The sequence below is a fragment of the Panthera uncia genome, chromosome D4 (assembly GCF_023721935.1).
Source record: "Panthera uncia isolate 11264 chromosome D4, Puncia_PCG_1.0, whole genome shotgun sequence".
Lineage (NCBI taxonomy): Eukaryota > Metazoa > Chordata > Mammalia > Carnivora > Felidae > Panthera > Panthera uncia.
The window spans coordinates 39,882,514-39,895,429 of record NC_064807.1 but is presented as its reverse complement, the minus strand read 5'-3'; the positions used below and the strand labels follow the sequence as shown (position 1 = coordinate 39,895,429).

Below are 12,916 nucleotides of genomic sequence, written 5' to 3'. Positions count from 1 at the left end.
GGCAAATGTTCTTGGCTTTGATTTGTTGTTATTGGTGTTTTAATAGTAATACCTAATGATACCCAATGCTGATGAGAATGGGGTCAAACAGGTGCTCTTATATATTTGGATCTAAAAAATTATATTCATAGCCTTAAACACACACACACACACACACACACACACACACACACCCCAACCTAAAGTGTCTGTATTTTTATGAGGCGCCTGGGTGGCTCAGTTGGTTAAGCCCAGGTCATGGCTCAGGTCATTGGCTCAGGTCATGATCTCACAGTTCATGAGCCCAAGCTCTGCGTTGGGCTCTGTGCTAACAGCACAGAGCCTGGGGCCTGCTTTGGATTCTGTGTCTCCCCCTCTCTGCCCCTCCCTCATTCACAGTCTGTCTCTCTCTCTCTCTCTTTCTCAAAAATAAACACTTAAAAAAAATAAAGTATCTGTATCTTTGACCCAATAAATCTTGCTTCTTGAATTCGATCCTAAGAATATAATTGACTATGTAGTCAAAGACTTAATTATAAGGTCCTCATCTTCATTTTAATAGTGAAAAAAATAGACACAGTCTGAATATCCAACAACAAGAAAAGAGTTAAATACATTTTAGCACATTCCTAAGATGGAATACTATATGGCTTATGACAATAAAGTTCGTAAATAATTTTAACATTGACATTTATTGTCAATTCCATTTACCCAGGTGTTGATGCATCTCTTTCATATGTCACATCTACTCCACTGGAAAGTCTCCACATTTTACCATCAAAATGCAAACATATCCAGAATCTCATCATGCTTTACTCCTCCCACCCTCTTCCAGGTCACCATTATCTCTGCTCTAGATTACACTGTTAGCCTCTAACTGGTGTCTCTGTTTCCACTTTTGCATACCTACAGTCCACATTCTAATCGTTGCCAGAATGGTGTGAATGTAAATACAAAAATAATGCCAATCTGCCTAAAAAACAGGATGCAAAACTACATATAGCATGCTTCCAGTCTTATCTGCCAAAATATTAATAATTGTTATATATGTGTGATAATAGGTTTTCATACACATTTGGGGGGGGTTCTGTGTTTTTAAAGTTTTTCCTTAATCATGTTTAATCAGAAAAACAAATTATGTAACATTTGTAAAAAAATTTATACAGGGGATCCTGGGTGGCTCAATCAGTTGGTTAAGCATCTGACTTCGGCTCAGGTCACAATCTCACAGTTCGTTGGTTTCAGCCCCGCATCAGGCTTTGTGCTGAGAGCTCAGAGCCTGGAGCCTGCTTCAGATTCTGGGTCTCTCAATCTCTCTCTCTCTCTCTCTCTCTCTCTCTCTACCCTTCCCCTGCTTGTGCTCTCCCTCTCTCAAAAATAAATAAATAAACATTTAAAAAAATTATACAAACTTGAATTGTAGGATTCAAAATAGTTTTCAATAATATTTAAAATATGACCTAACCAAAGGTTAGTACTCAATTAAGAAGCATAGTAACTCTAATCTCAAATTGTCACTTCTTGATGACAAATTTAAACATGGAGAAGATATTTTAAAATTATATATGAGAACATACACTTTGAACAATGTAAATTATATCATATGTCTAAACAGTAAAGGAATTTTATTTTATTTTATTTTATATATTTATGTTGTTCAGACTAACAAAAACAGGAATAACAACTTTTTATGAATCTTCTAGATTCTAGCTTGAATCTTCTCTGCTAAATTAATATTTTTAAAAAATGTCCTGAGAGCTGTTATTTTCTTAATTCTGTCTTCTCTGACCTTGAAATATAATTGACTACCCTATAGGTCTCAATGGGGTAAGTCATTAGGAAGATAAAAAAATATATGGGATTAAAGTAAAAAATGATAAGACTTTTAAATTAAGTAATGGCGTTAATAATCCTACTTTATGAAAATAGGTTATGTGATAGATGTTAATTATTATTATAATCAGGATTTATCAACTGAAAAATGTTTAAATTTTTTAAAGTAAATGAATTTGGGGGCTCTTCTGTTTAAAAGTTTACTAGAGAAAATATAGCATTTATTAAAAATTATGTAAATAAATGACTTCACTGCAATATTCACATTCTATACCCCCAGAGTATGTCAAATAATTTTATTAATAATATAAAAGGCAGAAATTTTTAATGAAAAGAAGGTAAATATTTATAAAATGTGACCCTTTGCCACAATTACTGCAATTCCAAAATATCTTTGCAAATTATTTCACTTGAACTTTAAAAAATGTACTCTTCTTTCCTCTTGCTTCTTCTTTCCCATCCATAATCTAAGTGTAATTAAGTTTGAGAATGGAAAATAATAAAGCACAGAGTTAATTTTCTATTAAAACTGATACCTAAGCAAAAAAAAACCCAAAGCAGTGGCAAGAAGGTAAAGAATGATCCAGAGAGCTGGAAGAGGCATTAAGTCTTGAGACCCTGTGAGGCTGCTACCACGTGGTGGGATAAAAGAACACAGCAGAAGTTGGTAGGTGACATAAAAGTTGAGGGAAAAGGGCACATGAATAAGAGCTGGATCCAAGTTACACAAAGGAACTATTTGGGAAACTTGCTGTGAATAAATCCTTATTTTTTTCCTAAGCCTTTCTCTCTCAACCAATGTCTAGAATATTTCATGGACAGAATTACAAAATTGCGACAATTCAGAGAATTTAAGATTTTATAATAGTTTCAGATGCTCTCATCCATTGTGATATCAAAAATCTCACCAAGCATTAGGATAAAGGTATTCTTGGGGCACCTGGGTGGTTCAGTTGGTTGAGCGCCCGACTTTGGCTCAGGTCATGATCTCATGGTTGGTGAGTTTGAGCCCCTTGTCGGGCTCTGTGCTGACAGCTCCGAGTCTGGAGCCTGCTTCGGAGTCTGTGTGTCCCTCTCTCTCTGTCCCTCCCCCGCTCATGGTCTCTCTCTCTCTCTCTCTCTCTCTCTCTCACACACACACACACACACACACACACACACAAATAAACAATAAAAATTTTTTTAAAAAAGATAAAGGTATTCTTTTTTAACTAAATTCACTACATTCTCCACAAAGGTAAGTCCCGTACTTTCCACACAGTAATAGCTCAAATATGTGTATTAATTAGATGAGCAGAATTGTTTTTTAAGTTTATTTATTTTGAGAGAGACAGAATGTGTGCATGCACATACTCGAGCTGGGGAGGGGCAGAAGGAGAGGAAGAGAGAGAATCCCAAGCAAGCTCTGCACTGTCGGTACAGAGCCCGAATTGGGGCTCGATCCCATAAACCACAAGATCATGACCTGAGCCAAAATCAAGAGCCAAACGCTTAACTGACTGAGCCACCCAGGTGCCCCCAGAACTTATTTTTTAAGAAACATAAATCAGGAGGTAATTTTTTAACTTTACAGAAAGATTATTAACTTTATTAAATAATATTATAAATATATAAATATTTTTAAATTTTCTATAAATAATAAGCACATCTAGTATGTTTCAGATATAAGTGAAAGTCATCAGAATTTAATAGATACCTAACTTTTCTCAAAACAAAATGAGGAACAACTATAACTATACCTTTATTCTAATCCTAATGATTCATTCTTTTTTTTTAAATTTTTTTAATGTTTATTTATCTTTGAGAGAGAGAGAGAGAGAGAGAGAGAGAGAGAGACAGAGTGTGAGCAGGGGAGAGGCAGAGAGGAAGACACAGAATCTGAAGCAGGTTCCAGGCTCTGAGCTGTCAGCACAGAGCCCGATGCAAGGCTCGAACCTATGAACCGTCAGATCATAATCTGAGCTGAAGGTGCACACTTACCCGACTGAGCCACCCAGGTGCCCCTAATGATTCAGCCATTCTTAATGTCAAATTTACTAGACAGAGAGTGAAATTTAAAAATCTCTTTTCATATAAGCAATGTCATTTCAGGAAAACGATTCAGTTTCCCCTTATTATAATCTATAATATATTTTTTAAATGCCACAGACCTGATGCCCATCAGCAGATGAATAACTAAATAAACAATGATATTTACAGTATGGAATTCTATGAATTCTATAGGTTTCTTTGGAGTTGATTAAAATGATAGATCAGAGCACCTGGGCGGCTCAGTTGGTTAAGTGTCTGACTCTTGATCTCAGACCAGGTCTTGATCTCAGGGTCATGAGTTCAAGCCCTGGGTTGGGCTCCACACTAGGCATAAAGCTGAAAGAAAGGAAGGAAGGAAGGAGGCAAGAAAGGATGGAAGGAAGGAAGAGAGAAAGAGAAAGAAAGAAAGAAAGAAAGAAAGAAAGAAAGAAAGAAAGAAAGAAAGGAAGGAGAATAGAAAGAAAAGAAAAGAAAAGAAAAGAAAAGAAAAGAAAAGAAAACAAAAGAAAACAAAAGAAAAGAAAAAAGAAAATGATAGATCATTTAAGGTTTATTGTTTAAGGCTCAGAGTACAAGCCTACTTTAGTCTGGACTTGTGGTTTCTTAGGTAATACAACTGCCTCAAAAAGTTGGCAGGTTTTTAATCTGTTTGCTTTCAGTCAGTGCCAGGTACCAATAAATACTCCAAGATTTTTTCTTGGAAGTACCCTCACTACTGGTTTCCTTATTCCCATATATCCAAGCATGCATGCAGGCAGTGAACTTAATGGTGGTTACCTCGAGGCCATGTAGAATAAGAGAATTATACCCTTAATCTGTTCTAAACCAGTGCCTCATACTTTAGATGTTGGTTACAGCAGCAACGCAGTGTAAGATACAAATTTCTGTATGAGCTCCTGCAAGTATTTGACCTACAAGTTGAGTCCCTCATTATAGTAACTGTTTATTTTATGGGGCGCCTGGGTGGCTCAGTCAGTTGAGCATCTAACTTTTGATTTTGGCTTAGGTCATGATCCCTGGGTTGTGGGATCTTAAGATCCTCTCTCGCCCTCTCTCTCTCTGCCCCTCTCCTGCCTGTGTGCTCTCTCTCTCTCTCTCTCTTTCTCAAATAAATAAATAAATAAATAAAATTTTATTTTAATCATTCTTTCATGTATGTCATTAAAAATAAAACTATGTAAGGCAGGATCCAAGATAAAATGGTTAGAATCAATGTTACTAAATTTAAATCTAAACTTACAAGAAGTCAAGAAAAAAATAAGATACATTGGCTATGTAGCTTTCATTATCTAACAAACTATACCATATAAAGAAATGTTTCCTGGGGCGTCTAGGTGGCTCAATCGGTTATGCATCCTACTCTTGATTTTGGCTTAGGTCATGATCTCACAGTTCGTGAGTTTGAGCCCCACATCAGGCTGTGAACTGTCATCACAGAGCCTGCTTAGGATTCTCTCTCTCCCTCTCTCTCTGCCCCCCCCCCCGCTTGTGCGTGCACTCTTTCTTTCCTCTCTCTCTCTGTCTCTCTCTCTCTGAAATAAATGAACATTAAATTTTTTTTTAGAAAAAGAAAGGTTTCCTAACAAAACTGCTTTAGTGTTTCAGTAGCACTAAAGATGTTATAGACCAGGTCAACAACATAAAATATCTAAAGAACAGAGTGGGGACATAGAGAAAAGATAGTAACAAATCTTTAACTTGTTCCACTTTCTTCCATACTACACTTTCCATGTCCATTTGTCTATAATTCCCAATGATAGAGAGGTATGCTAAAACTAAATCATTCCTGCCTTCAAAGCATGTTGCGTTCACTGACTTGAGTTCTTAGAGAATTTTATAACTATTAAACTAGTTCCATTAATCCAAGATCAGCCACAGAAAGAATGTCTTTCCTAAGCCCACAGGTTTTAAGATTTCCTCTTTGTCTTTGTTATTCTACAGTTTCATTACTGTGTTTCTAGATGCTTATTCATATTTTTTTCATCTTGCTCATAGTTCAGTGAGTTCCTTTAATTTGCGAAGTTACTCTTAGGTCACAGGCCATACAAACCCAGGCTGTGGGCCACAGTTTGCCAATCTCTGATATAGTTCAACATGCTAACAGAATGAGAGAAAAATCATATAACTATCTCAATAGATACTTAAAAATGTATTTGATAATATCCAAAATCCATTCATTATTTTTTATTTATGCATAATCTAGGAAGAAAACCCCTTTAACCCGATATGGATTTATCAACTAAAACCTATAGCAAACTTTCTCCTTAATGGAGAAAAGTAAGAAAGATCTTCTTCAAAATTGGGAGCATGGTAAGGATGCTTGCTGCCTCCACTTCTACTCAACACTGTATCCTAGCCAGTGCAGTAAGGAGAGGGAAAAAATTAAAAGATTAAGGTTTGGAAAAGAAAAAACCATCACTATAGAACAAATAATGTAACGGTCTATGTAGAAAACCCTACAAAGTACAGAGTATTATTCAAATTGACAAGAGAGTTTAGCAATGTGGCTGAATAGAAGATTAACATATTGGGGCACCTTGGTGGCTTAATGAGCTAAGCATCCCATTTCAGCTCAGGTCATGATCTCACGGTTCGTGAGTTCGAGCCCCACATCGGGCTCTGTGCTGACAGCTCAGAGCCTGAAGCCTGCTTCGGATTCTGTCTCTGTCTCTCTTTCCGCCCCTCTCCCACTTGTGCTCTGTCTCTCTGTCTCTGTCTCTGTCTCTCTATGAATAAACGTTAAAAAAAATTTTTTTTAAAAAGATTAAAATATTTATTTATGTGCCCATGTCTTCATCGACTTTAGTTTGGGCGAAGGGGGTGGAGTGCAGGGTGGGGGTGTGGAGCGGGCTCCTAAAGGAACTAAATTAGACAAGCTTTTTTCCAGAGAAAATTTTACATTAGCTTTTGCCCAGACATTACTGACCTGATATTATCCCATTCAGGTTATTAGGCAATTCCTCAGTGTGGGAACCACAAGTTCAAGGCCTGATCTACTGGTGGAGCCCAGAGCTTTGTCTCCAACTTCCAGCATTGACTTTGGCATTTGCCTACAGCGTAAGCCCAGCATCTGTTCACAGTGCTAACTCTGATTCCACTCATTGGGGTTTGTTGGTGTTGTTATAGTTTTGTCCTTGGAGATTCCTTTTCTCTTTAATGCACTACTGTAATACAATAGGTATCTTGCTCTAAATATAGTTGTCTCATAAAGGAAGGCTTTTCTGAGCATCACATCCAAAGTATGATTTATGAAAACTATTACATATAGAAAATGATGAAAAACAAAACCCCAATGTGTTAACTGGTTGTTTTCAGATAATAAGTTATAAGTAACTTGTTTTCTCTTTTGTATTTTCCATATTTTCTATTCATGATCTTATTCTGTTTTTATAAAGAAGCAATACATTTTATTTTTTTAAAGGGACACGTAAAAAACTACTTACGTACTACTGAAAAATACAAAAGAATATTTATCAAGCTTATACTTGCTGTTCAACTAATATCTTAATTAATTCCCATAAAAATATTGTAACTTAAGTATCATTATCCCTCATTTTGCAGAAGATGAACCTGAGGCTGAGAAAGGTTAAGTTATTTGCCCAAGTGACAGAACTGGGATTTGAATTCAGAAATACTTGTTCCAAGGCCAGTGCTTTTTCTGCTGAACTATGCCATCTCCCACAAGAGAGCATTTTCACATTACCACCTGCTAGTTTTAATTAAGAGATAGTAATTAGACAATTCTCCACTCCTGACAATATTTAAGCTACTGGCATTTTAAAGAAAAGAATATGAACAGCTTTTTCTCTGCTGGAAGATGCTACACCTAAATACAAACCACGAGTTATTACAGAAAGAAAAGACTCCATAGGACACTGTTATACACTTTGTCAAAGCCTAGTTAATTTCATTATCTATTAACGGGACATGAGGCATTAAAATGTTGACTAACATATTTCTAAAAATGTTCAACTTGACTAGTAATCAAGGAAATAGAAATTAGAGTAAAAATGCCATATTGATCAAATGACAAAAAGTTCTTCAATAGTAATAGCCTGGCTGGGTAAAAAGTGAAATCACAGGATATCTGGGTGGCTCAGTCAGTTAAGTGTCAGACTCTTGATCTCCACTCAAGTCGTGATCTCACGGTTCGTGAGATCAAGCCCCATATCGGGCTCCACACTGATAGCAGACCCTGTTTGGGATTCTTTCCCCCTCTCTGTGCCCCTCCCCTGCTCCCTCTCTCTCTCTCAAAATAAATACCTAAACTTAAAAAAAAGTGAAATCACCATATATTTTACGAGAGAAGTGAACTGGTAAAAATTTGCTGTAGGCCAATTTATAACATTTATACTTTAAATTTCATGTGGCTTTTCACCTAGTAATTCCTCATCTAGGATTTTATAATAAGGAAATAATTACAGATATGTGTATAAATATTTATCCACAGGATTGCTCATCTTAGAATTACTTATAATAGAGGTAAATAAGGAAAGAAGGAAAGAAAGAAAGAAAGAAAGAAAGAGGCAAGGAAGGAAGGAAGGAAGGAAGAGAGAGGGAGGGAAGAAGAGAGGGAGAGAAACTGTATTAAGAAACTAGGTTAAAATATTCTGCATATTCAAAGAATTCTATCAGCCATTAAAGATGTTGATACTGCTATATACCTTAGCATGGAAAGAAATTCTTGACATGATGTTTTCAGAAACTAAATTATAATTTACATATAATAGTATGATTGCATTTTATTAACCTAGATTTGGTTATATTTCCATATTCACAAAATGTAAGATCTGAAATAATATACAACAAAATTTTGACAGTAGATATATCTGATGATATGATTTGCGAATCTTAATTTTTATTTTTCTTCATCGATATTTTCTTATTTTTACACAATGAATATTTATTAATTGTGTTTACAAAAGGGAAAAAACATTGATATAACAGAGTCATATCAACTAGTAAGAATGCATACAACTATTATTAATATATAAAGTAGTATGTTATAAAACAGCATATAAGTATGTTTTCATTTAGGTAAGAAAAACTATATATATTAGGTTGAACCATATAAAATTGCTGGCATTTTTCTGCTTTTGACTTATAAAAACAGTAACGTGAAATGGTTTGACTTAATATATGTATCAGGAAAAATATACTCCAAAATATTAATAGTATCCTGGGACGATTTTTCCTTGAGGTCATCTGTATTTTCTTCTGTTCAATTTCAATATTTTCTGATTTTTTCTAGAACACTAAATCCCAGCTCAGAAGACCCCAAGCAAGTCAACTGAACACTCTGTTTCATCAAAAAAACAATGAGACTAAACTAACAACACAAAAAACAAAGGCACCTACGTGGTTCAGTCCCTTAAGTGTCTTGATTTCGGCTCAGGTCATGATCTCACGGTCATGCAATGGAGACTCACGTCAGGCTCTGCACTTACAGTGCAGGGCCCACTTGGGATTCTCTGTCTCCCTCTCTCTCTGCCCCTCCCCTGCTCACTCTCTCTTTCTCAAAAATAAGTAAACATTTAAAAAAGAAGAAACAAAAAGAGAAACAACAGGTGTTGGCAGAGGATTCAGAGAGAGAAACCCTCTTACACTATTGGTGGGAATGCAAACTGGTGTGACCATTCTGAAGATCAGTATGGAGGTTCCTCAAAAACAAAAATAGAACTACCTACCCTAGGATCCATCAATTACACTACTAGGCATTTACCCAAAAGATACAAAAATACAGACTCAAAGGGGTACATGCACCCCTATGTTTATAGCAGCATTACCAACAACAGCCAAATGATGGAGAGATTCCAAATGTCCACAAAGTGATGAATGGATAAAGAAGAGGTGAGATATATATAGAGATAGATAGATAGATAGATAGATACACACACACACACACACACACACACACATATATATATATATATATATATATATATATACACACGCTGGAATATTACTCAGCCATCAAAAAGAATGTAATCTTGCCATTTGCAATGACATGGATGGAGCTAGAGAGTATTATGATAAGCAAAATAAGTCAGTCCAAGAAAGACAAATACCATGTGATTTCACGTACATGTGGAATTTAAGAAACAAAACAAACGAGATAAGGGAAGAAAAGAGAGAGAGAGGGGCAAACCAAGAAACAGACTCTTAACTATGGAGAACACACTGATGGTTACCAGCGGGAAGGTGGGTGAAGGGATGGGTGAAGTAGGCAGGGATTAAGGAGCACACTTAATGTGATGAGCACCTGGTGATGTATGGAAGTGTTGAATCACTATATTGTACACCTGAAACTAATATTACACTGTATGTTAACCAACTGGCATTTAAATAATAACTTCAAAACTGGGAATAATCATAGTGCCTATTTCATGGGGTAATTTAAGAATGAAACAAAATAATTCACGTAGAGATAGCAGCACAGGGTCTGGCATACGTGTGCTGTCAATCCACAGTAAATGTAATGAAACAGTTAGGAAGGCAGATGTGAAATCTGACTCCTGAGGTCTAGCACTGACCAGTGGTTATGTGCGTAACCTCTCTGTATCTTGGTTTTCTCATTTACAAAATGGGAGTTATCCCATAGAGTTAGTATGAGGATTATATGAGATAATAGCTTATAAAATATTTTGCATAGTGCCTGGCAAATAGGAAGCTCTCACTAAATTTTGACTATCTTATTAGTAGTATAGTATTAAGCTATTAGAATAAATATATACTATTTGCATCATAAATTATATATCAACTCTGAGTTGCTTACTGCATTAGATAGGATACCCAATATAGAAGCTATATTATATAATTTTTGTTTTCCTGAAATTAGTTATTTCATTCTGGTGTGTATAACTTCACTAGTGAAAACTCCACAAATGTAATCAGAAACAAGAATTCTATTACACTTCGCAGCCAACATCTCCTAAAGATACCATAGTCCTAAATCCACTAATGAAATTTTCTTAATGACAACTATTTTATTGTAACTTCTCTTTTCCCTTCTAGGTATCTTTGCCACAAATATATGACAGGGAGACCAACTCTTCCTAAACAAACCTTCCTTCTCCCCAGACATGCACTTAGATAAGAATCAGACAGAGCCAGATGCAAAACTTTTCAAAATCCAGAAGATACATAGAGTCTCAATGGCCAGGGGGTATAAAGCAAGTAAAGGAAAAGAAGTGAAGAGAAGAAACAAAGGAAGATAAGTGAAAAAAAAAAAATTAGAAAATTACTCCTGGAAAAAAAATCCCTACTTTGTTTTCACCTAGCAAGTAGTTTTCAACTGCTTTTACATTTTCAATACACGTGAACGCATGCTTAGAACTGAGGTTTCAGAACCAAGTTCATTCCATCCTTACAAACTTTTACAGGATAAAATTTCTCCCTCTTCAGGAGATAGAGATGATTCCCTCAGAGATCCACACCTAGAGGAAATCAACCAATGTCTTCCTACCTTAACAGCTTCTCCTAGAGTTTGGTTCTTGTCAGCTTCCTCACTGGAATGCAATTCAAGTCTGTAATTCAACTCCTGTAGTTGCTGAGCCTGTTCATTCAATAGCATCTGTGCCTGTTGTTCCCGAAGTAACGCGTTGTTCAGTTCTTCACATGCACTTTCAAACTTCTCGTGGGTGATCAATTTCTGGGAAAAGGTTACAAAATCATTTGTAAGCTAACTGCACTGTTGCATCACTTTTCAGAACTATATTTGCTAACATAGAGTATAACACACACATTTCAAAAATGTCCGATACATGACAAAAGTACAATTCGTTTTTCTTAATTTCATAAGTCGAGATAAAAAAAAACACATCACTCTTGTTTTAAAAGCAGAGCAGCTATACCCCCAAGTGTTGTCATTTTTAGTCAAATAAAATCCTAAAAAACTTATTTCAAGTTCAAATAAATCCATAATGCTCAGTTTACATTTCATACACAAGCACTTTTTATAAAGAACATGATCGTAAGAATTAAGGCCTTTAACAAGTTCCTATGCTTATTATTTTGATGTTTATTTATTTTCAAGAGAGAGGGAGACAGAATGCAAGTTGGGGAGGGACAGAGAGAGAGGGAGACACAGAATCCTAAGCAGGCTCCAGGCTCTCAGCACAGGACTCGACGCAAGGCTCAAACTCACGAACCACAAGAATCATGACCTAAGCTGAAGTTAGACAGTCAAACGAATAAGGCACCCAGGCACCCCACAAGTTCCGATGCTTTGAAGTGATTACCCAAAAGTCTGTGTTAGTGTATGTTACTTTCAGATCTCCCTGGTCAAAAATCCCCTTCTTCAAGAATCCTTACCAGACCAGACCTCCCCAACTCCTGTGACTACTCACACTTCCTTACTATATTCCTTTGTCTTCTTTATAGTCATTACCATTATCTAAATCCACTACATATATTCACTATTTTTATTGCCTGTCCACACCCTGCCATCAACCACTTATTTAAGGACATGAGCTCTGCTGGGTAGGGACCCCATTCGGCATGCTCACGTAACACACAGAAGAGCGCCTGGCACTCAGTAGGCACTCAGTAAATATTTGTTGAATGAAAGAATATTCAGACATAAACATCTACAAATAAAACTGTGCACCAGAGTATATAACACCTTTTTTACAATATCATGACTGCTTTATAGAACAGAGCACTACATCTATCTAGACAGTTCTAGCCAGGGGCCATCCCTTAAGGGGTGGGGAATCCAGGGCAGGACACACATGTATTATCTCCTGTTCAAAACAATTAAGCAAATGAAACTTAACACGTCAAACAACAAGAGACATCTTGATCTTGAAGTACAAAGAACAGGAAATGTTTCACAAAAGGTAGGTAACCTGTGAAATACATATGGAAAACTAAAAGGAACCATGCAAGCCACCTAACCATGCTGTCTGTATATATCAGTATCTATCTATCTATCTATCTATCTATCTATCTATACACCTATATAGATATAGATCTGTAGATAGATATAGATAGATATAGATATATAGATATTTAAGACTGATAACTGTCCCATTGTTGAACAGGTTTTGAGGTGAATATAATTAACCACAAG

At 36.1% G+C, this 12,916-nt stretch overlaps 1 protein-coding gene across 8 annotated transcripts in view; it reads right to left on the bottom strand.

Moving 5' to 3' along the window:
- CCDC171 (coiled-coil domain containing 171) overlaps window positions 1-12,916 on the bottom strand; it is a 318,123-nt gene that overhangs the window by 131,125 nt on the left and 174,082 nt on the right. For all 8 annotated transcript variants that reach the window (XM_049634852.1, XM_049634832.1, XM_049634824.1 and 5 more), the window contains one exon: window positions 11,309-11,494. In XM_049634852.1, coding sequence (XP_049490809.1) covers window positions 11,309-11,494 — 186 coding nt within the window. The remainder of the gene's footprint in view (window positions 1-11,308; window positions 11,495-12,916) is intronic.